General features: G+C 56.8%; 1 protein-coding gene across 2 annotated transcripts in view; it reads right to left on the reverse strand.

The window, feature by feature from the left end:
- Positions 1-22,127, reverse strand: part of SARDH (sarcosine dehydrogenase) — a 64,005-nt gene that overhangs the window by 24,404 nt on the left and 17,474 nt on the right. For both annotated transcript variants that reach the window (XM_068552575.1, XM_068552576.1), the window contains 7 exons: positions 21,851-21,937; positions 21,447-21,537; positions 17,185-17,326; positions 14,499-14,582; positions 12,363-12,476; positions 5,767-5,905; positions 4,109-4,222 (listed from right to left, as the gene is read on the reverse strand). In XM_068552575.1, the coding sequence (XP_068408676.1) occupies positions 4,109-4,222; positions 5,767-5,905; positions 12,363-12,476; positions 14,499-14,582; positions 17,185-17,326; positions 21,447-21,537; positions 21,851-21,937 (771 nt within the window). The remainder of the gene's footprint in view (positions 1-4,108; positions 4,223-5,766; positions 5,906-12,362; positions 12,477-14,498; positions 14,583-17,184; positions 17,327-21,446; positions 21,538-21,850; positions 21,938-22,127) is intronic.

The raw sequence follows: 22,127 nt of genomic DNA on the forward strand, positions 1-22,127 counted from the left end.
GCGCTGGGTGAGCTTGGACAAGTGTCTTTCCTTCTCTGAGCCTCAACGACCTCACCAGCTCCCGTTTCTCTTCATATTCCCATGCCCCCCCCCACCCACCCCCGGTCTCTAGGATCCCTGCCATGGCCATATGGGGGCTGGTGCTGAGCCGGGGCTTTACAGGCAATACACCGTTGATCCTTCCCAGGAGACTGACACTCGTCACCACCCTCGGGTTTCAGAAGAGGAGACTGAGGTTCAGAGCGGTCACACGGTGTGAGAAGATTGGCCTCTGTCCAGCTCTGAGTCCACGGCCTGTGGAGCATTCACTGGGCCACACTGCCACCCGGGTACTGCTGAGTGGAGGGGAGCCCACCTTGGCCCAGCGTCCTGGGAGAGCCACTGCCCCGGGGGGCTGTGACCTCAGACAGCTGTGTGGCCCTGGACCCCTCATGCAGCCTGCCTGAGCCTCCAAAATCTCATCTGCAATTTGGGGTGAATGCACCTCATCCGCAGGGACGCTGTGAGATTCAGCCACTGTGTGTGCCCTGGGCGGGCAGGCTCTCACTGACTACTCCCCCCGTGACCTGGTGGAGGTGGCAGGCCTGGAAGCGGCTTCGTTCCTCTCCATTTTCTATGCGCCTTTCTCCCCATCCGGTTCCCTCCCTTCCTTCCTTCCTTCCAGCAGGGCTCCCCCATCTCAGAGTGATGGTACCCAGTGAATCCCTGACTTCCAGCCTCAGTTTCTGCATCTGTACAATGGGAGTGAAGCCAGAACCCCCCCCCCCCCCCCCGCCTCACAAGGCTGCTGGGGGGATTGAAGGAGCTATGGCGGCACCAGGAGCCCAGCTTGGGGCTGAGGAACCAGGAACCGGGAAGGTTACTCGCTGGGACACTCACCTCCCTCCCCGGGGGTCCGGTCCCGCCCAAGGGCTGCTCCTCTCAGCTTTCAGCGCCATTCACTCTGGGCCCCGCCGGGGGCAGGCCTGGCACCAGCCCCCAGCCCACTCTGCGCAGAGTTGGCGTTCCCCGTGGGAGGGGGGCAGCAGCTCTCGGGGAGGCTCCGGAGTCTGGAGAATCCTGCCTAGACGCCCTTCCGCACACTGGCCCCCACTCCCCGAGGCTTCCACAGCAGTGGAACTGCATGTCATTGTGATCATAGGTGCGGCCACCCACTATAATTGAAAAAGAGACACGCCCCACTTTGCTTCTCCAGCATGGGAGCGTGAAGTTTGTAGCAGAGCCCGGACGGGGACAGGGGACGGGGCGGGGGGGGGGGGGGGGCTTGGGGTCTCTGCTCCCTCCCCAGAAGCACTCGCTGGCTGGGCTCTGATGGAAGGTCCTGGAGCTGGGACCGGCCAGGCCACCCCACCTGGAAGCTTGAAGCTGGGAACCCTTCGCCCCCTCCAAGGCGGGGTTCCGCCAGCAGCAGCCGGGGGAAGAGCAGAAGAGCCCCTGGCTTTGCCATCAGCCCCCCAAGTGGAGACCCCAGCCAGAGCCCCGGTCGTCCTCCCGCCCCGTCCAGGTGACCTCTGGAACATCCCTGACCTCGTCACCCCACGTTCTGTGTGCCCGTCTGCGCCCTCAGTCCTGCCTGTCTATCCAGACCCAACTCAAAGGCCAAACAAACGAGCTGACCCCCGAAAGGATCCCCTGCTACCTGGGCTGGGGGCTCCTGGGACGCTGGACTGAGAACACCTCTAAGGATAGATCTCCAGCAGCATCCTCTACCCCGGCGCCCGCAACACGCTCCGTGGCCCCCGCGTGGCCCCGCCCGTCTACAGCCATCCCGAGGCCCCTCCCAGGGGGACATGAGCGTTAACTGAAGCCACCTGGTTCCAGACAGACGGCAGCTGCTGGGCCTGGCCTCCTCTGGGCAGCTGTCTCTCATGAAAAACATCCCGAAGTGCCAGGTCCTGAGGCCAGCGGTCAGCCCAGGTCCAGGTCCAGCCCACAGGGCGGGCATGGCAGGGGGCCCGTCAGAGGGCAGGCTCCAGGGCTCTGGCTCGGGCCGGGAGCTGCGGACTTTATTTTGTACTTTTCAGTACTGTCCAAATGTTTCCTACAGGTATGTATTCCTTTTGTGAGATAAAATACTGTTCAAAATCACATTTAAGATGAACAGCTGCTTTATACACAGCCTTGATCACGTGTGAAACGCACATCCTCTTGTCTTAATGGTGGTCTGACCTAACAGGTATAAACACGCGTACTGAATGGACATACATGTTCATAGCAGGAAGAGTACCGCTTTTTTAAGGCTGAAAATACAAGGTCCGTGTGTCGGTTTTCTGTGCTTAGCGGTGAAGCCGGGACCTTTAGCGCGCTCCACAGACCACTGCGGCTTCTTTGTCATCCCTGGCAGGTCCAGAACCCACCAAGTGCAAACCTCCCCACCAGGCGGCCGTTTAACTCGAGGCAGACGCCCCCAGAGTCCAGGAGAAACATCTCTGGGGTCCATTAGCACCTCCCCTTCCCCTCCTCTCAGAGCCCGCTCTTCCCGCCCGGGCAGGCGAGCGCTCCTCCAGGGCCAGGAATCCACCAGAATCATCGGGAAGGGCGCAAGAAGCTGCCCCGTTGGGCCGTGGCGGCTCAGCTTACAGAGCCCTGGTGGCAACTCCCCCTTGTGATGGGGACTAGTTTCCGGGTGAGGAAAGAAGCTCAGGGAGGCGGCTCCCCAGCCCTCCTGGCACCTCCAGACTCTCGCTCAACTCCCTGCAGCAGCTCAGGGAGCTGGGCCATTTGTCTCCACTTCACAGATGGGGAAACTGAGGCTCAGAGAGGTGGGCCCCGAGCCAGGCGGTGGCAGAGCCAGGATTTCAGGGACCTGCACACTCACTGGGGTCCCTCTGTTCTGTCTCCCCAGCTAGACTCGCTGTCTAAGGGTGGCAGCTGTGGCTGGGCCAGGCCTCCCCTCTCCTGGGGGGTGAAGGCCAAACAAAGTTTCCAGCGGCCCTTGTCAAAATGCCCCTCTCCGCCCAGCTCCTCACAGGCAACTCACGCGTTCTTCCCTCCACGCCCTTCTAGCAGGTGGCTCCTATCCATCCTTCGAGGCTCAGGCCAGACGTCACCTCCCCCAGGAAACCTTGCTCATCCTGGCTCACCTGCTTCCCACGGCCTCCCATAATCCTCGCTCTTTCCCACCCCCTCACAATCCCACCCAGTGTTCTATCGGGCTTTTCCTGCACCTCCCTCTCCCAGTGCCCAGGCCGGACCTCGCCCCCCTCTCCCGTGACTGAGCCCCACGCAACTGAATGGCCAGCAGCACTGAGCCAGGCCCGGAGCTGGGGTCGCCAGGTTTCCTGAACGGGCTGACAGTGACCCTTCCCCCGACGGTACAGTGCAGCCGCACGGAGAGCAGCACAGTTGGATCCTTTCTCCCCTGCAAATCCAGTGTCCCAGAGGTGGCAAGGGGGCCCCTTCTTGGAGAAAGGGGATGCTTCCCACGCTCTGTGAAGCTTAGCCAGAGCTATTCTTCCCTGACAGAGACAGGCTGCAGCACTAGAGATTCGACGGCTCCCATGCGAACCAAGGGGTGGGTCGGGGAGTTGAAGTGATGGGGGCAGATCTGGCTCAGCACAGTCAGACCTGTGCAAACAAGGAATATGAGTGATGAGCTCCCCGTCACAAGAGGCATGCAAGCAGAAGCAGAGGGCCTGCAGAGGGCAGTGTGGGTGTCAGCTTGGGCACAGAGCTGGATATCTTCTAAGGACCTGCCCCAGTCTGAGACTGGGAGTTACATGGGAACCGAGAGAGCCAATTCAGCATAGATGCCGGTGTCAGAAAGGAGCTAACTTCTCCACGAGGGAGGCATGGCCTTATCCTCGGCTCACCCTGTTCCGGGCAGGTGAGCTGAGCACGCGCGCGCTGTGGCCACTCCGAAACCCCGCGGGACGGGCAGGTTCAAAGGCATGATCACTGAGCGCTGGAAGCCCAGCATCGCTGCCTGAACAAAGGCTGCGTTCAGCCTGAAGCGAGGCCTCTGATCTCCCAGGCCCTGACCGCGGCGGGCACACACGTGGTTCCAGAGCAGCCTCGGCCGCCCTTCCCAGTCCATCCTGCGTGGGCGGCCACCTCACCCAGCGGGGCTGCGTTCAGGGCACTGCTGGATCCTCGAGGCATCTCTTACCTTCAAAGGCAGGGGCCAGCGGGGAGGTCTGGGGGCTGGGAGCAAGGCGGCTGACGGTCAGGTCGCTCTCGGTGCCCCCGCGGTGGTTCAGCATGCAGGTGTACACCGTGGAGCCTGCGGAAAGGACGAAGACCCCGGAATGTGGGAGCCACTTAGCAGGGCGGCCCCTCAGCTCAGGGTAACCCTTGGCCGGACGCCCTAGGGGGGCAACCTTGAAAGGCCCCTCATCTCAGTGACGCCACCACGACTGAATGACCCAGAGAGGGATGGGCAGGTCACCCAGCCTTGCCATCCCCAGAGGAGGAAGGATCAGGAGGGAGGCTTCTTTCTTCTAGAAATGCCTCGAAGGTGACTCCTCCCAATCCATCCCTCCCACCCACCCCAGCCCCACGCTGGGACGTCTTTAAGGGCAGGATTTATATCTCATTCACTGGGTGCTCCGAGCACCATGCCTGGCACAGCAGAAGCTCCTTGAATGTCTGATGAATAAATGAATATGCGAAAGGAAGTTGATGGATGGATGGATGAGAGAATGCGGAGGTGGGGAGAGGGTGGGGGGAAAGGATGGAGGGAAGGAGGGGATGGGTGGGTGGGTGGAAGGGTGTTGGCGCGATGAATGGGATGAGGGGAGGGAATTAAGGGGAGGTGAGTAGCAGGTACATGTGAGGGGGTGGGCAGGTGGGTTGGCTGGATAAATGGTGTAATGGGTTGAACTGTGTCCCCCAGAATGGTATGTTGAAGTCCTAACCCTCAGTCCCTGTGAATGGACCTTATTTGGAAATAGGGTCTTTGCAGATGGGATCATGCTAGGATGATCAGAGGTCCTCAGAGTGGGCCCTAACCCAACATGACTGGTGTCCTTAAAAGAAGAAGAAAACGCAGGGAGAATGCCGTGTGACTCAGAGGCAGAGATTGGAGCAACGTGGTTGAAAGCCATGGATTGTTGGCCACGGCCAAAAGCCAGGAGGGGCAAGGAGGGATTCTACGTTCTTGGGATCACGGCCCTGATTTTGAACTTCCAGCCCCAGACGAGTAAGACAACACATTTAGGTTGTTTAAAGCCACTCAGTTTGTGGTACTTTGTTACAGCAGCTCTAGGGAACTAATACCGATGGGGCTGGGTGAGTTTGGGGTTGGGTGGATGGGTGGGCAAGATGGTAGAGGGATGCGTGATAAAAAAGGAGAGGAATATCCCAAATATTGCATGGGACATACTTACACTAAGAAATTATTCATTCTTTATTTAGAATTCAAATGTAACTGAACACCCTGTGTTTTTGTTTAATTCTAGAAACCCTATCTGGGGAGAGCATTCTTAGGGGGGAAGTGGACAGGTTCCCCAGCCCCAGGAGACTGTTCTGAGGACTTGCTGCCTGGAATCCTGTCTGGAAAAAAGTAAAAGCGGGGGCGGGGGTGGGGGTGGGGGGGAGGATGGAGGAGGAGACAGAGGGTAGAGGGAGGGAGGAAGCTGGAGGGGGCCTAGGGCCTGGGGCTCAGCGAGGAGGGCAGAGGGGTCTGGACGCGGGGACCCAGGGCCAGGCCCAGGGGCGGAGCCACGAGCCAGATGAGCCCAGAGAGGACAGGGTCAGCTGGCTGTCTCGTCTCAGTGCCCGGGGCTGCACTGAAGTGGGAAAGCGTGGCCCACCTGGGCTCCGTACCTGGGGGCCGGCTGACATCCGCCGAGAAGAGCCAGTCGGCAGCCTTCCTCGCGTCCAGGCCCACCAGGTAGAACTTCCCGAAGTAGGACATGTCAAACACAGCAGCGGCCCCTCTGCAGGCCAGACACTCCTTCTTGATCTGAAAAATTCCAGAGGTGGGGTGCTGTGTGGGCTCTGGGACCTGCCTCTTCCCCAGGACCCTGGGGCATTGGGCCTTTGGCTGCCCTCCTGCTCCGAGAGCCCCTCCTGCCTTCTTCCCCTCCAGCTAGGAACACATGGTGACCATCCTTTTCAAGCACAGGGGACACTCTCCAGGGTAGACCAGAAGCCATAAAACAAGACAATAAATTCAAACGGGTTAAAATCATACAAAACACGTTCTTTGACCACAGTGGAATCAAATTAGAAATCAGTAGCGGAAGAAAAATTGGGAAATTCACAAATAAGTGAAATTAGACAACGCAGTCCTAAATAACCAACGGATCAAAGAAAAAGGGAATTAGAAAACACTTGGAGATGAATGAACATGAAAACACAACATATGCAGACTGATGGTATGAAGCTAGTGCTGTGCTCACGGAAGTTTTACACCTGGAGATGCTCTCCAGTCAGTAACCTAACTCTCCACTTTGAGAAACTAGAAAAGGAGAGCAAATTAAACCCAAAGCAGGCAGAAGGCAAGGCAGGCAGAAGGAAAGAAATAATAAAGATTAGAAAGGAAATAAATGAAATCTTGAAAAATAGAGAAAATCAGCAAAATTGAAAATTGTTTCTTTGAAAAGATCAACAAAATTGGCAAATCACTAACTAGACTGACCAAGAAAAAACAGAGAAGACTCGAAGTACTGAAATCAGGACTGAAAGAGGGGTATCACTAACCAATTTATAGAAAAGGATTATAAGGAATACTATGAGCAGCTGTCCACCAACAAATTAGACGTGAAATGGAAATTCCTAGAAAGACACAAATTACTGAAACCGACAGAAGGGGAAATAGTCTGAATCGATCTATAATAAAAAAGAGACTTAATTAGTCATTTAAAACTCCCCACAGGACATATGGACACCAAGGGGGGAAAACTGCGGTGAGGTGGGGATGGTGGTGTGCTGAATTGGGCGATTGGGATTGACATGTATACACTGATGTGTATAAAATTGATGCCTAATAAGAACCTGCAGTATAAAAAAACAAACAAAACAACTAATACTAAACTTTCATTGGGTTATTTGTATGGAAATATGTTAATATAAATGTTTCAGACATTACATGAAATTTCTAAAAATCTTGTATTTGTATGGAAATATGTATGGAAATATGTTAATATAAATGTTTCAGACATTACATGAAATTTCTAAAAATCTTATATGTTCTGGTATAATGTTATAAGTAATAATCCTAGTTATTACTTTAAAATATATATCTCAGAAATAACTAATTTTCTTGTCAACTGCATTATTATGAACTTTCATCAAATCTTTAACCGTGGTCATTTTTAAGTCTTTTGTCATTTACAGACAGTTCTGGGTGTACTCTGATGATTTTGCAAATATGTTCCTATAAAAGGGTTTCATCTTCAAGAAATTCATGGGAAAGACTCTGACAAGTACAGGTTTCTGATAACTGACTGTACTGCTGAACTGAATGAATAAGCATTTTCAGAACTCTAATGAAAAACTGATGAACTCATAAAAGTGCTAACAAAAGATCAAGATGAAAAAAAAAATTAATTACATGGGACTGAGTGAACTGATGAGGATGAGTATAATTTTTGTGACTTTCTGTCTGAATTTAAAAAAAAAAAAAATCCCACAAGGACTCAGAGGCAAAGAATATACAAATCAAATTTCACTGCAAAGTAAAGGAGCTGTTACAGTGGAGGATTACTGGACTGAATGTCAATATTATGACATAGTATGAGTGTGTTTCATGTTTGGTAATTGCAATCATTGTTGCTTTTGTTGTGGTCATCCATGTAAGAAAAAACAAAAAAACAAAAAAACCAAAAACTCCCCACAAAGAAAAGCCCAGGTCCAGATGGCTTCACTAGTGTATTTTACCAAGCATTCAAAAAAGAATTAATACCAATTCTTCACAAACTCTTCCCATGAGGCCGGCATTACCCCTGATGCCAAAACCAAAGACCTCATAAGAAAACTACAGACCAATATCCTTCATTAATACAGATACAAAAACCTCAACAAAATACTAGCAAGCTAAATCCAACAACATATAAAAAGGATTACACACCACGATCAAGTGGGATTATCCCAGGAATGGGAGGCTGGTTTACCATCCCAAAATCAATTGATGTAATGTACCATATTAACGGGATAAAGAACAAAAACGAAATGATCATCTCAATAGATGCAGAAAGAGTATTTGACAAAATCCAACACTTGTTCATGATAAAAACTCCAAGTAAACTAGGACGAAAAGGGAAATTCCTCAACCTGATAAAGGGCATGAACAAAATCCCACAGCTGCCATACTTAACGGTGAGAGACTAAATGTCCCATGCTAAGATCAGCAACAAGATGGGGCTATCCACTCTGCTACTTCTACTCAACATTGTACTGGAGGTCCAGGCCAGAGCAATTAGGCAAGAAAAAATAAAAGGCATCCAGACTGGAAAAGGAGAAGTAAAATTATCTCTATTTGCAGATGACGTGATCTTACATACAGAAAATCCTAAGGAACCCACTGAAAAACTATTACAACTAATAAAATAGTTCAAGAAGGTTGCAGGATATAGGGTCAATATACAACAAACAAAAAATTTTTGTATTTCTATACACTAGCCATGAACAATCGATGAAATTAAGAAAATAATTCCATTTACATCATCAAAAAGAATTTTTAAATGCTTACACGTAAATTTAACAAAAGAAGCGCAAACTTGTACTCTAAAAACTAGAAAATACCTTTGAAAGAAATTAAAGACCTAAATAAATGGAAAGACCTCTCATGTTTACGAAATGAAGACTCACTATTGCTAAGATGACTGTACCCCCCAAATTCGATCTACCGATTAGACAGAGTCTACCGAAATCTCAGCTGGTTTCTTGGCGGAAGTTGACAAACTGATTCTAAAATTCATACAGAAATGCAAGGCACCCAGAATATTCAAAACAATCTTGAAAAAGAAGAACAAAGCTAGAGGATTCTCACTTCCTGATTTCGAAACTTACTACAAAGCTAATGTACTCAAGACAGCGTGGTATAGCATAAGGATAGAAATATAGATCAATGGAATAGAATTGAGAGTCCAGAAATAAACCCTGACGTTTATGGTCAGTTGATTTTTCACAAGGATGCCAAGGCAATTCTATGGGGAAAAGAATAATCTTCAACAAATGGTGCTGGAACACCTGAATAGACACCTGCAAAAGCACGAAGTTGGACCCCTTCCTCACGTCACACACAAAGCTTCATCAGAATGAACCACAGACCTAAGTACAAGACCTAAAACTATACCATTCTGAGAAGAAAACAGAAGAGTAACTCATTGTGACCTGGGTTAGGAAACGCCTTCTTAAATATGACACTAAAAACACAAGGGACAAAAGAAAAAATACATAAGCTGTACTTCATCAAAATTAAGAACTTTTGTGCTGCCAACGATATCATTTAAAAAGTGAAAAGACAACCCACAGAAGGGGAGAAAATGTTTACAAATCATAAATCTGATAAGGGACTTGTATCCAGAACGTACGGAGAATTCTTATAACTCAATAAAAAGACAAATAACTCATTTTTAAAATGAGCAAAATATCTGGATAGACATTTCTCCAAAGAAGATAAACAAATGGCTAAATAAGCACATGAAAAGATGTTCAGCGCCATTAGTCATTAGGGAAATGCAACTCAGATCTTTGAGATACCACTTCACACCCACCCGGATGGCTAGAGTCAAAAAGAGAACTACACGTGCTCACGAGGATGGAGAAATAAGAACCTCGTCCGCCGCGGGTGGAGGTGTGAAATGGTGCAGCCACTTTGGAAAAGCCTTTGCAGATCTTCAAAACATGAAACGTGGAGCTACCACATGGCCCAGCAATCCCACTCCTAGATATTTACCCTTGAGAAATGAAAACATCTGTCTAAAAACTTGCACACACATTTTCAGAGCAGCATTATTCATAATAGCCCAAAAGTCTAACAACGCAAATGTCCATCAACAGATGAATGGATAAATAAAAAGGAGTGTATGCACGTAATGGAATATTGTTCAGAATAAGAAGTAATGAAGTACTGACGACTTCCTAAAACATGGATGGTCCTCGAAAACATTATGCTAAGTGAAAGAAGCCAGTCACAAAAGACCACCATTGTACGAGTCCATTACGTGAAATGTCCAGATGAGGTAAAGCTACACAGACAGAAAGTAGATTAGTGGCTGCCGGAAGGCGGGGATGCGGTGAGAAAATGGGCCAATGGGTATAGGGTTTCCTTGGTGGGGAGATAAAAAGGTTCTAAAATTAGATTGCAGTGATGGTTGCAGAACCCTCTGAATATACTAAAAGCATTGTACACTTTAAGTGGTTGGGTGGTATGGTATGTGAATATATCTCAATAAAGCTGTTTTTTTTAAAACAAAAAAACCAAAAAAAAAAAAACAAGTCAACATCTCTCATTATTTCCCTCCATACAGTATGCAAACGCTTGGCTCCACTCTCAAGATTTTCTGCTATCCATCTGTTTTTTCTGCTTGGTCTTCCCTTGCAATGTCACTCCATCTTTGCCCTAGACCCCTCACCCCATCGCTGAGCAGATGGGCCAATCCCATTGCTCTTACTGGAAAAAGAAAAAAATTATAACAGTAAAGCTGCCACTTAGGGAGCATTTACGGTGTGTGAGGAGCCCACGCCATCTCCTCCCGCCCCGTGGTACAGACACCACCGCCCGGGAGCAACTATGATTAGCAGCCTCATAGCCAGGTGCCCTCTGAGGCCCAGGGGCAGTACGTGGTCCACTCAAGTTTACACAGGTGGAAATGATGAGCTATTCATCACCTGGGTCTGTCTCGTAGTGCCCCGACCCCGAGAAGCCACTGTGCGCATCTTTCCCCGCTCTGCGTTCAGTGATGCCGCGTGGGTGGGTGGGAGGGAGGGAGCCGATGGTGAGGGTATTTATACAGGGGGAACTGGCCAGCGCCGGGGATCAGGCGTCCCCCCGGGACAGCTGGTTGTTACACGGCACCCCATGGGGTCTGCGCAGCTCCTGAGCCCCAGAGGCTGCTCCTCTCCCCTCTCCAGACACCACTACTCTTTATGGAGCTCCCTTCACCCATCAGCCATGTGGTACCCTCGCTTACACTGCTGGGGCTGCAGATCAAACCCCGAAACAGCTTCCTGGGCTGACTCTCGTCTAGCCAGGCTGGGGAAGTTGCCAAGGCTGAGAACAAGTGCATGTTTCATGCTTTGGGACTGTCGAGGTGCCTTTGCGCGGGTGGGATGCAGCCACGAAGCCAAGTTGGCACCCCCTCCCAGCGCCCACATCCTCAAGGGCCTGAACATCCTGCAGGCCTTGGAAGCCGTGGTGCGGAGGTGCCAGACGGATCCCCGTTTGCTCCCCGGAGAGGCAGCCCCCAGGGACTCCTGGGCTTTCAGACGCACATGCCTCCCTTTCCATTTCAGAAGCCCCCTCCTCCAATGCCTTTACTAGAGCAAACTTTGGAGGAAAGCGTGCTTCCTTCCCTCGTGCTTCCTTCCCTTCAGGACCGGGTGCAGAACTGGTACACCATAAAAATGCGGGCCTGTTCAAAATGTATTAAGAGTTTCCAGGCAGCAACAGCAGAGCTTTGCTTCTAAGCAGGGGTCCTACGCCCAGGAAGCTTCCCAGGCCACCCATCCCTGGGGACCCCCAGGCTGAGGCCTTGGCCCACCCTCACACAGATACTGAAGGGACTTTGCTCCCTCCCCGGTCGGCCACGTGCATAGGGAGGGACACGTTCTCCTCGGTAACAAAACAGCTGGGCGGCTCAGAGGGGAAGCTGGCGTAGTCTTTTCTGCAGAAGCTGCCTGTGAGAACTTCCCTGTGTGATGCAGACTCAGAGGCACTCACCTCAACCCCAACAGAAATAGGGAGCCGGGCACGGGAGGAAGGGGCCAGGAGCTGCCAGGAGGCACCTGAGTGGCCTCACCTGCCCACTTCTGGAGCAAGAGGGGCGGCGAGCAGGCCCCAGACCACGGGCCCTCCCCCAGCTCGGGTCTCCTCTGCTCGTCCCCTGGGGGGCCCGTCTTGGACCTACTTGTGCTGCATCTGCTCTGCCCTGGACCCGGGAAGGAGGGGCTCGCCACCCACAAAGTCACACCCAGGCCTCGGAGCGGCTCCAAGAGGCTCAGAGGGGTGAAGCCCTGGCCCGAGGCCACACAGCCAGACCCAGGCCTGGCTCCAGCCCCACCCCTTGAGCAGGCCTCACCGCTGGCAAAGTCTTGGTACAGACGGAGGGAGGGGAAGGCAGAGGAGAACATCACCGATTCCTCCACGAAACTGAGGCAGCCGAAAACGGGGGTGGGGATAGCAGGGAGATGGCAGAGTGGGCCAGCCGCGGGGACGCCCGCCTTTCTGTCCCATCAGGGATGGGGCGTCCTACCACGTCGTGGTGGGGCGGGAAGTCGAAGGTGTACTCGTGGCCCAGCAGCCTGCCGTAGACGTAGTCCTCGTGTGCCCGCTGTCTGTAGGCCCCGTAGTAGTCGTAAGGGAGCACCTGGGGCAGAAGAGGGGTCGTCACCGGTCCCGCCCCCTCCTCCCCCCTCCACACACAGCGTGGCCCGGTGCCCGCGGCCTGGCCAGCCCTGAGCCGGGTCCTGCGGAAACAGAGGTCCACAGGACAGAGCTGGTCCTGCCCTCTCCGAGCCCCGCTCTCCAGGGGCAACGCGCTGTGGACGAGGCCGGGGTGGAGGCGGGGCTCAGGCATGCCCTCCACGTTGCACAGGTGACACCATAATCTCCACGGCGGTGGGGAGCGCTGGGGCCCCGGAGGGTGGAGAAGGAATGGGGTGTGCTCGGGTAGGGAGGGATGGCGAGAGAGGGTGCTGAACGGGAAACAGAGGCTGGTTGACCGGGACCTCAGGGGCCACGCCAGGGCTTCCGACTCAACACCAAGGCGCTGGGATAAGGCCCAGGGATCAGCTTGCGGAGGGAGAGGGAGGGGGAGTCGGGGGTGGGGTGGCTGCAGCGGGGGCTCCAGATGCTGTTGCCATGGTGATCCGGGACCAGGTCCTGCTCGGGGCCAAGCCCTGCGCAAAGGGCCTCGCGCTTCCGGGAAGGGAGATCCTCTCTACAGATGAGGAAACCGAGGTGCAGAGAGATTGAAACTTGCCTCAGGTCACAGGAGAGTCCTGACCGCCCGGCATGAGCCCAGGTGGTGGGCCCCACAGGCTGGCCCTTCAGCCTCCACTTGCCTTGGCTTCTCCTGCACTCGGTCAGCTGCTCTCAGAGAGGCCCAGAACCCAACACCCCACACCTGGTCTAGTTCCTGCTGATGGAGGCCCTCCTCCTTCTCCCCCTCCTCCTCCCCCACCCCTCCTAACTCTGCTGTCACTCCTGGAAAGGCGTGAACAACCCGCCAATTCTCGCCTACCAGCACGGCCAGCCCTGCCCAGTCTCTTGTCACTGGTGAGAGCCAAGTGTGAGATTCTGACTGAGTCAGGCCTCTTTGCTCCCCCAGACACACCCCCTACCCCATTCCACTCCAGCTCAACCTCTGGTGTCCAGGGAGGGGCCTTTACAGGCATCTCTGTAGGAAGTCATCTCCCTGGCCCGCCAGGTGGCTCCCTCTGGCCCCTGAGTCCCCTGCAGGAACATTCCAGCCCGCCGTAGCCTGGCCAGGGGTCAGGGATTTGGGGACGTCTCGTCACCCAGTGCCCTGGACTCCCAGGATGGCTCCCGCGTGGGGATTGCACAGCCTGCCCATCTCGGGACCAGGGGTATGTTCCCGATTCCTGCTCTGGTCTCATCGCCTTGCCCACGGATTCCGGGGGAGAGGGGCTTCCAGGGCAGACCAGGCTGGCTGCAGTGGGCTCTGCAGAGACCTGCTCAAGGAGGGGTCTACCTAGGCCCCTCCTCTCTGCTGACCCCAGAGAAGCAGAGGCAGAAGCCATCAGGAGCTCTGGCCTCCATCCACCTCACCTAACATGCCCTGGAACTTGCCTTGGGACATAGTTGCTATGGAGATGGGAGATGGGTCACACTGGAAGGGGACTGGTGAAACATAGCAACGGGAAAGGGGTTTTAATTTGTACAAATCTGGATCAAATACTATCCCCCCCGGTTGTATGAAAGCATCCCCTCAGCATCACATCACCTAACACACAGAATGCATAATTTTGTGCTAAATCCTCCCACTGACATTAACAGTTGCAGTTGCCAAAAATATATGAACAGAATTACGAGAAGATACTCTAATTCCTCCCGTAAACCTGGGGAGCCTTGGCCGCAGCCTCTTTTCTGTGGAACGCCAGCTCTCCTGGCCCCTGGCCCATTTGGGCCGTGGAAGGCCGGGCACCGTGGGCGGCGAGTGATCTCTGTGGGGACACCCCACGATCTCAGGCGGACCGGCCGGGGCTCAGCTTCTCCGAAGGCCAGGTGACTCACCCGCCCCACGGCACTAATGACAGGGAGACACACGGCCACCTCAGGTGGGGAGGACATGGGGGGGACAGTGGGCAGGGGTCGAGCGCAGGCCGGGCCGGGGACATGGCTGCTGGGTGCCGGCGGGCCTACTCACCGGAGCCGCGCCGTCGGGGCTGAACCATCCCGGCCGCTCCCAGCCGTGCCGCTCCTGGAACACACAGCCTCGTGCGAGGAGTTCCTGGTTGTGGAGGGAGAAGAGGCCCACTCAGGCCTGGCCGGACGCGCAGAGCAGGGCAGGGAGGGGAGAATCCACCACCCGGTACCGCAGGAGGCAGCGGGCAAAGAGATCCTGGCACTCGGAAGCAGGACCCAAGCCCAGGCTCTGACTCCAACTCTGCGGCCCTCCCAGCACCCACACTGCCCGCCCCAAGAATCCCCCGTCTGTAGAATTACCTTCTCTTATGGACCGAATTGCACCCCCAAATTCCTATGCTGAAGCCCTAACCCCCAGTGTGACTGTATTTGGAGATGGGGCCTGTGAGGAAGGAATTAGGGTGAAATGAGGTCCTAAGGGTGGGGCCTGAAGCCTTATTAGGTGAGGAGGAACCACCAGGGCTGTCCCTCTGCCAGGAGCAGACACAGTGGGAAGGCGGCCGTCCCGAAGCCAGGAGCGAAGAGGGCCCTCTCCAGGAACCGGTCAGCGGGCACCTTGATCCTGACCGCCCAGCCTCCAGAACTGTGAGAGATGAATTTGAGCCCCCCAGCCTGTGGTGTCTGTTATGGCAGCCTGAGCAGTCTGGGACACCCAGTGACCCAGCGATGCCACAGCTAAGTGTACACCCAGGAGAAATGACACCAGGGACGCAAACAAGCCTATGCACACATGCGTTCACAACCACCCAGAGGTGGGGACAGCCCAGATGCCCATCAACTGACGAATGGATGACCAGTGTGGTCCATCCATACGATGGGATGTTATTCAGCCTTAAAAAGGAAGAACATTCTGACACCTGTTACATCACAGATGAACCTCAGAAACAAGCTAAGGAAAAGAAGCCCAGGAACCAAGGGCCACATAGTGTACGACTCCATTTATGTGAAATGACCAGAACAGGCAAATCCACAGAGACAGAAGGCATAGATCAGTAGTTTTTCTAGGCTGGGGGAAGGGGGACATGGGGAGTTATTGCTTAATGGGTACGAGGTTTCCTCTTGCAGTGACAAAAACGTTCTGGAACTGGATAGTGGTGATGGTTGCACAGCTCCGTGAACGTACTTAATCCCCCTGAGTTGTATATTTTAGAATGGTTAAAATGGCAAGTTGTATGTTATGTGTACTTTACCACAATAAAAAATTATAGCAGACACAATAAAGTAATATGGTGGCAGATTTCTTTGAAAATAAATTTAGCCTGGGGGGAAGAAAAGAATCTCCGCTCTCAGCTTTGGAAGGGCCCTGTGCCTGGGGCCAACCCCGTCCAGCGCCCAGGAGGAGTGGGCTTCGGAAGCTGAGTCTGGCCAGGCATTGAAGTGCCAGGACCGATGGGCGCCAGAGGCCAAGACGGCCTGTGTCTCTCCCTCCCCGTGGGCCACCGACCTCGAGAGGGAGGGCACTCCAGGTCACATGCTAACTGGTGACCCCCGGATGCGTCCTCCCTGGACGTCCAAGGGGGTGGCAACCAAGGACACAAAACCCACTCCCCTCCAGTGAGCGTGGAGACACCTCCACCAGGGACGCATCACCCTTCCTGGGAGGGAAAGTGGAGAGCAGGCCTCCTCTATTTAACAAAACACACGTCAGCTGTCAACGGCTGGGAAGTGTCACCGGGAGGGTGCTGACGAGGGAGTGGAGGTGTGGGTGAATGCAGATTCCTCCCCGGGGGCAGGGCTGCTGCACCCGCCAAGCCCCCGCCGGGCAGAACTGTGCACACGTGAGCAACGTGTCTGAGCCCATCTTCCACCCGAGAGTCATCGAGACAGCCCTGCGCTCCTTGGGAGGCTGCTGAGCTGCGGGGACGGTGCGGGCCCGGGGACAGGCTGGGGGAAGCCGAGCCCACGTGGGGCCCAAGATTCCCAGCTGGCCCTCTAGGCCAGGCTGGAGGACAGGGCAGCCCGGGATCCAAGGATGTCTCTGTCCTGGGGAGGTGCCATGGACGCCAGCTCCCTCTGGGGTCCAGGCGCTGGAGTCCCAGATGAAGGAGTCTCCTCCTTCTGCTTAAATGCTACCTGCTCGCTGCGCCTGCCCACCTGCCTCCCGCCCCAACCGTCCAGTCAACAAACATTCCCTGAGCACCTACCCAGAGTCAGGCTCTGCACTCAGAGTGACTGGGGCCCAGCCCCCATTGCCAGGGTCCTCGTAGACAGGTAAGAGAAGCATGCAGCCCAAGATGGGGGCAAGGAAGGGGGGATGGAGATGGACTGGGGGTTGGGGGGCGGGTAATGGGAGCACAGGGAAGGCACCTGGGTTGTCAGGGGCCTGGGAGAGTGCCCAGGGGCAGGCCCCAGGAAAGGGCACCTGACGGTGGGTTTCATCATCATACAAGTAGAAGCTTGCCAGGGAGGAAAGACATCCCAAGCAGGCCCCACAAGCAGGAGCACGTCTTCTTAGCACGCCGCTGCCCGGCTCCGCCCTCCTGATGGGCGACTGCACACACCTGCCGGTGCACCTGGCCCTCACGACCCCCCACTGTGCTCCAAGCAGTGCCCGGGAGCGAAGGAGCCAACACCTGCCTTGCAGCTGGTGGTGGGGGGGGGTTGCATGCACTCTGTCACCCCACACCCAGGGCTCCCCGAGAGCGCCGGCAGCCGGCACAGAGCAGGCACCGCGGGGGGCGTGGCACCTCGTGCAGGGGGTCTGTCCTCATGTTGCGTCCAGCCAGGGGCTCGTCGTGGGGGAAGACGACCGAGTAATTCTTGGAGTAGGACTCGTGGCTGCGCTCTCGAATCCAGCGGCTGTGGTCCGTGAGCGAGTGATGGAAGCGCCTGTCGTGGATGGAGTGGCCCGTCACTGCCTTGGGGACCCTCGTCCCCTCCATGGGAGTCCTCCCTGTGGCTCAGGCATCAGGGGGGCTCCAGGCTCTCCGTTCTCCCACCGAGGGGCCTCGGGCAGCCCCCAAATCTTGGGGAGCTCAGCCTCCTCGCCTGCAACCCCCTACAGCTGTCGGGCGCAGGGAGTGGACACCGCAGGCTCAGGGCCTCAGGCTGGGGACGTGCTTGGGGGTGAGCCATCGCCCCCGACCTGGGCCCCGGGCTGAACAGGCCCCGATGATCTCGTGAAAGCTAACGTGAGGGATCTTCGGGGTTTAGGGTCAGCAGATGTGATGGAGCGCCCCTTTCTCCTCGGTGCCCCTCAGCGGAGGCAAGGGGTGAAGGTGACAGCCTCTCACGTCAGACCCCCAAGAGGCACAGAGGAGCGGAAGAAATCCCAGCTGTGTCTGGGGGCCCCGCTCCCAGGGATGGTGTCGTCATGATCCCTGCAGGTTTGTCCCCTGGCAGCTGGGGGGACACCAGGTGCAGCCCCTCCACCCCCTGGTGGTGTCCGACTCCGCCCGCGGGTCCCACGCGATTTCCTGCTGAGCTAAGAGGGCCCTCCCCCAGCCTTCGCGAAGGGAGAACAGCCAGGGCCACCCAACAGCCCTTCCGTCTGGTCCCCAGGCTGGGCACAGCTGCTGGGCTGCGTTACACGCTGCGCCCGGCAGCCCCTCCCGGGAACAGCCCACCTCTCAGGCGCCCAGCTCACTGTGGCCCCCGCCTGCCCACTCCTTCACTCCCCACCTGTTGGCATCTCACGTGTCCTCTGGGGCCCACCTCCCCCCGGCTGTGTCCCCATCAGTGCTGCTGCCCTCAGGGGCCTGGCCTGAGCCTCGTCAGGGCTGGTCAGCGTGGTGCTCTGATCTGGGCAGGGGCTGGTGCTGCAGATGTGGGAATTATCATGACAGGTATTATTCGTAGTGATTGCTGTCGTGTAAGGAGCGCTTTTCCAGGGCAGGCCCAGGGCTGAGGGCCACCTGCAAGAACCCCTCATGCAGTCCTCAGAGCGGCCTCAGGTGTGGGGCTCCTGGTTTGACTCATTCCACGCGACAGGAACCTGCTGCACCAAGCCAGGAGCTTCCAGAAAGAAGGGGGGCCGTGGAGCACCGCCAGGGGCCTGGGGAGGGGTCCCAGCGGCGGCACGTGGGGCTGCAGGAGCAGGCTGGCGAGGGGCCGAGCCGGGGCGGGAGGAGGCCAGGAGACTCGCCCACCTTGGCACCAGGAGCCCAGTGGCTCCTGGGCTGGGACGTGGTCACCCTCCCAGCCTCGCTGAGAGTGGGGCTCCTGGAGGGCTCTCAAGGGGGGGAGGTGGAGCCTCAGTTGTCCTCTCAGACCCCCTGGGTGGCAGGGACCAGGGAGGGGGATGGGCCTGAGGCAGGGCTGGGTGATCCCTGCACAGACACATCCCACCCCTCTAGACAGGCCCCCACCAGCCCCTCTGCTCGCTCCTGGGCACACCTGTGGGTGTCAGGGGCGGGGGCACTCAGCTCAGCCCAAGCACGACAGGGGTCAGCAGAGGAAAGACCACTCCCCGTGGCCCACAAGGACCCGGCTGCCGTTTTCCACCTGCACGCAAGCGGGCAGAGGGGCCTGCAGCCGGGGTCCGGCGTCCAGCCGCCCTCCTGACGTGACAAAGAGCGACTTCTCCTTCCCTGGTTGCCAGGACCCCAAGAGCTTTCTTTAAAAACAACGGCCCGTGCTCTGGGGCCCACCTATGCCAGGCCCTGCGGGAGGCGACGCATCCGTACCGTGAGCCTCAAATGCCCTCCACTGAGAGGGTGGGTCATTGTTCCCATTTCACAGATGGGGAAACCGAGGTCGGAGAGGAAGAAGAACCGGCTAATAGGTGGGGGGCCGGGACAGCTGAGAACCTGTTTGGGTGTCCAAAGGGGCTGCCACCGCCACCATCCATGAGGCAGCTGCTGTGGCCTGGAGGGCACCTGGTGCCAGGCCAGCCCCGGGAGCCTCACATGCAGGCCAGGGTCCAGACACGCCCTGGACCCGGCCCTGGGCCCTGACCGCCTCCTCAGGCACCTCCGTCCCCGAGCCCGTCCTCCACGTGTAAGACGAGGAGGTGACATGGGTCAGAGTTCTGCTCCAACCTTCTGAGTGTCTAAGCAGGGGGACAAGGCTGGCACTCCCTCGTCCGGGTTTTTTGGTGACTCCCTGACGCAGTGCCCTCATTTCCTGGCTCTGCCTCTCTCGTGGGGCCTGGGTCTCCATGCCCCGCTCAGGCCAGGGAAGCAGAACTTCCCATCAGTGCTGAGAGGCCCCGGGTGCCAGTGCCACAGCTGGTCCGGTGGTGGCAGCCATCCAGTATGTGAGTGGGGATGGGGGGGGACGGGTGCTGGGTGGACACGGACGCCCCACGTCAGTGACCGCTCAGGCCCGATGCCATGAGCCGGTCATCTCCTGGGTGCATTGCCTGGGCCAGAAAAGCGGGCGGCCCAGATCACAGCCCCGACCCCTACCCACTGGGCCCCAGCACTCAGGGGTTCCCTCCCTGGGCCCTCTGCCTTCCAACCTGTGATGCAAGGCCCCAGCCGGCCGGGACAGAGGCAGGAGCTCTGCCTTCCACCCACAAACCCGCCCACAAGACGCTCCCTCTAATGTCACAGCTTGTGAGAAGAGGCGGCTGAGGAGGGAGGCTCAGACCCATGCGAGGGGCCTCCACCAGCCCCAGGGGTGAGAGGCCACTCGGCGAGGCCGAGGATGCGCCCTGGTCCGTCCGATTCCAGTGCTGAGGCCTCACCCCCCGAGGGAAGCCTGACGGCAGACAGCCCTGCAGGGCTGGAGCTGGGTCCCTGCCCACTCTGGCTTGCACGCAGGGTGACTTCAGACAAGATGCCTCTTGTGACGGCGCCTCTGTTTTGCTGTTTGTAGCAGGAGGGGCTTGGACTGGCCCATCCCTGAGGCCCCGTGCAGCTTTATCATTTCTGGAACATTCCTCTCTTGGGAGAGCACGTGGGCACAGACCCAGACAGACTCCAAGGTGGTGCCAGAGCGGACCACGCTGTGCCAGGCGCCGTGGAGGGGGCGGCAGTGGGGGGGGGATCTCAGGGTATGTCTGTCTGTCTCTGTGGGGGCCAGACTTCCCCCCCAGTTGGACGCAAGGTCCCCAGCGGGCCAGGCAGGGACGAGGTGAGCAGAGGAGCTGGGGCGTGCTGAGCTGAGCCAGCACCACCTCCAGCCCTGCCACCTCCAGCCCTGCCGGGCAGCTGGGGTCTCCCCAGTCACAGCTGAGCGGGCCGAACACCCACAGAGGCCCCTCCAAGCCGCTGCCTCGACTGCCACCTGCAGGGCTCGGGCCGCGGAACTGCCACCTGGGGGCCAGACCCCAGCCCCACCAATTCCCACCCTCCAGACCCTGCCTGGGGGCACCCGCATCCCTGTCCCGACTCATAGAGGTCGGTGGGCAACCAGGACGCCTCCCAACTCTGATATCAGTGCCCCCTGGGCTCAGCTCAGCTTTGTTTAGTGTTTCCGTGTGCAGACCTGATGCCGAGCGTTTTACCTACACAAACGAGCTCACTGCTCCCAGCGACATTTACAGCATGTACATCACACCCCGGGTTCCAGAGAGGAAAGTGCTCGGCACAGGGTCTGACTGATTCCAGACACCCTGTGAGTGAAGGATGGATGCAGCTGACATCTCGCTCAGGGCTGCCTGTCTCCCAGATACGCACACGGCCTAATAATGACCACCAATTCAGCCCCATTTCCTGGGAAGCCTGTGCAGTCCCTCCTGCTCCCCGGGCCTCAGTCTCCCCATCTGCCAAGTGGGATGATGAGATCCCACTGCTGATCCCAGAGCTGTCAGGCGGGTCAGGCAGGACACTGGGACAAGAGGTCCTGGAAACTGTGGAGGGCCGTTGATCTGCCAAACCCAGGCACCCCGCAGCACCGCCCCCCACTGGCAGGCTTCTTCCCTTTCTTCCCTTACTGCCACCTCTTCCAAGAAGCCCTCTGGATTTCAGGGACGGCTCCTTTCTAAATAGCCCTGGATATTTACCCCACCCCACCCCATCCTAGGGCAGCCACCTCCTGCCCACGGGTCCCAGTGGGCACTTGCCTGATGTCGTAGCTGTGCATGTCCTTCTCCGGGCGCCCGTGGATGATCCAGTGGGCCAGCTCCTGCCCACAGCCACCTCCCAGCATCATTCCTGGCAGGAGCAGAGCCGCAGGTCTGCAATCCACCCCAGGGCCCTGCACCTCAGTTCCGTTCCCCTCCCACCTCTATGGGCAGCGTCAGCCCCTAAGCCCTGGATCTCACACCCGGGGTGCCACACACCTCCTAACGGGACCTCACCCCCTCCCGGCAGGCTTGTCCCATCTCCACCCCTGTCAGGGCTGCAGTGCTCCTAGGCCCAGCGCCCCACCCCAGGGGGGGCTCTGAGAACTGAAGGAGAGGCCCAGTTGGCTTTCTTCCCTCGCAGGGATGCCAGGGAGTCGGGACGCACTGCTGCCCACGCTTACCTGCACTGTTGAAGCCGCAGCCCAGGAAGAACCCACGGAGCTCGGGTGCCTCCCCCATCAGGGGCTTGTGGTCTGGTGTGAATGACTCTGAAAGGGAGGGGTAGGCCTGAAGCTCCCTCCCGGCCACATGCTCCTGGGTGGGGTCTCCCAAGAGGGGCAGTTATTGAGGTGGGGGTGTGTAGGGGCCTCCTTCATCCAGACCCTCCCTATCCTCAAGACCCAGCTCAACGCTGCTTCCTCCAGGAAGCCTCCCTGATTGCTCCTGCCACATTCCCCT

The sequence above is a fragment of the Eschrichtius robustus genome, chromosome 10 (assembly GCF_028021215.1).
Source record: "Eschrichtius robustus isolate mEscRob2 chromosome 10, mEscRob2.pri, whole genome shotgun sequence".
Lineage (NCBI taxonomy): Eukaryota > Metazoa > Chordata > Mammalia > Artiodactyla > Eschrichtiidae > Eschrichtius > Eschrichtius robustus.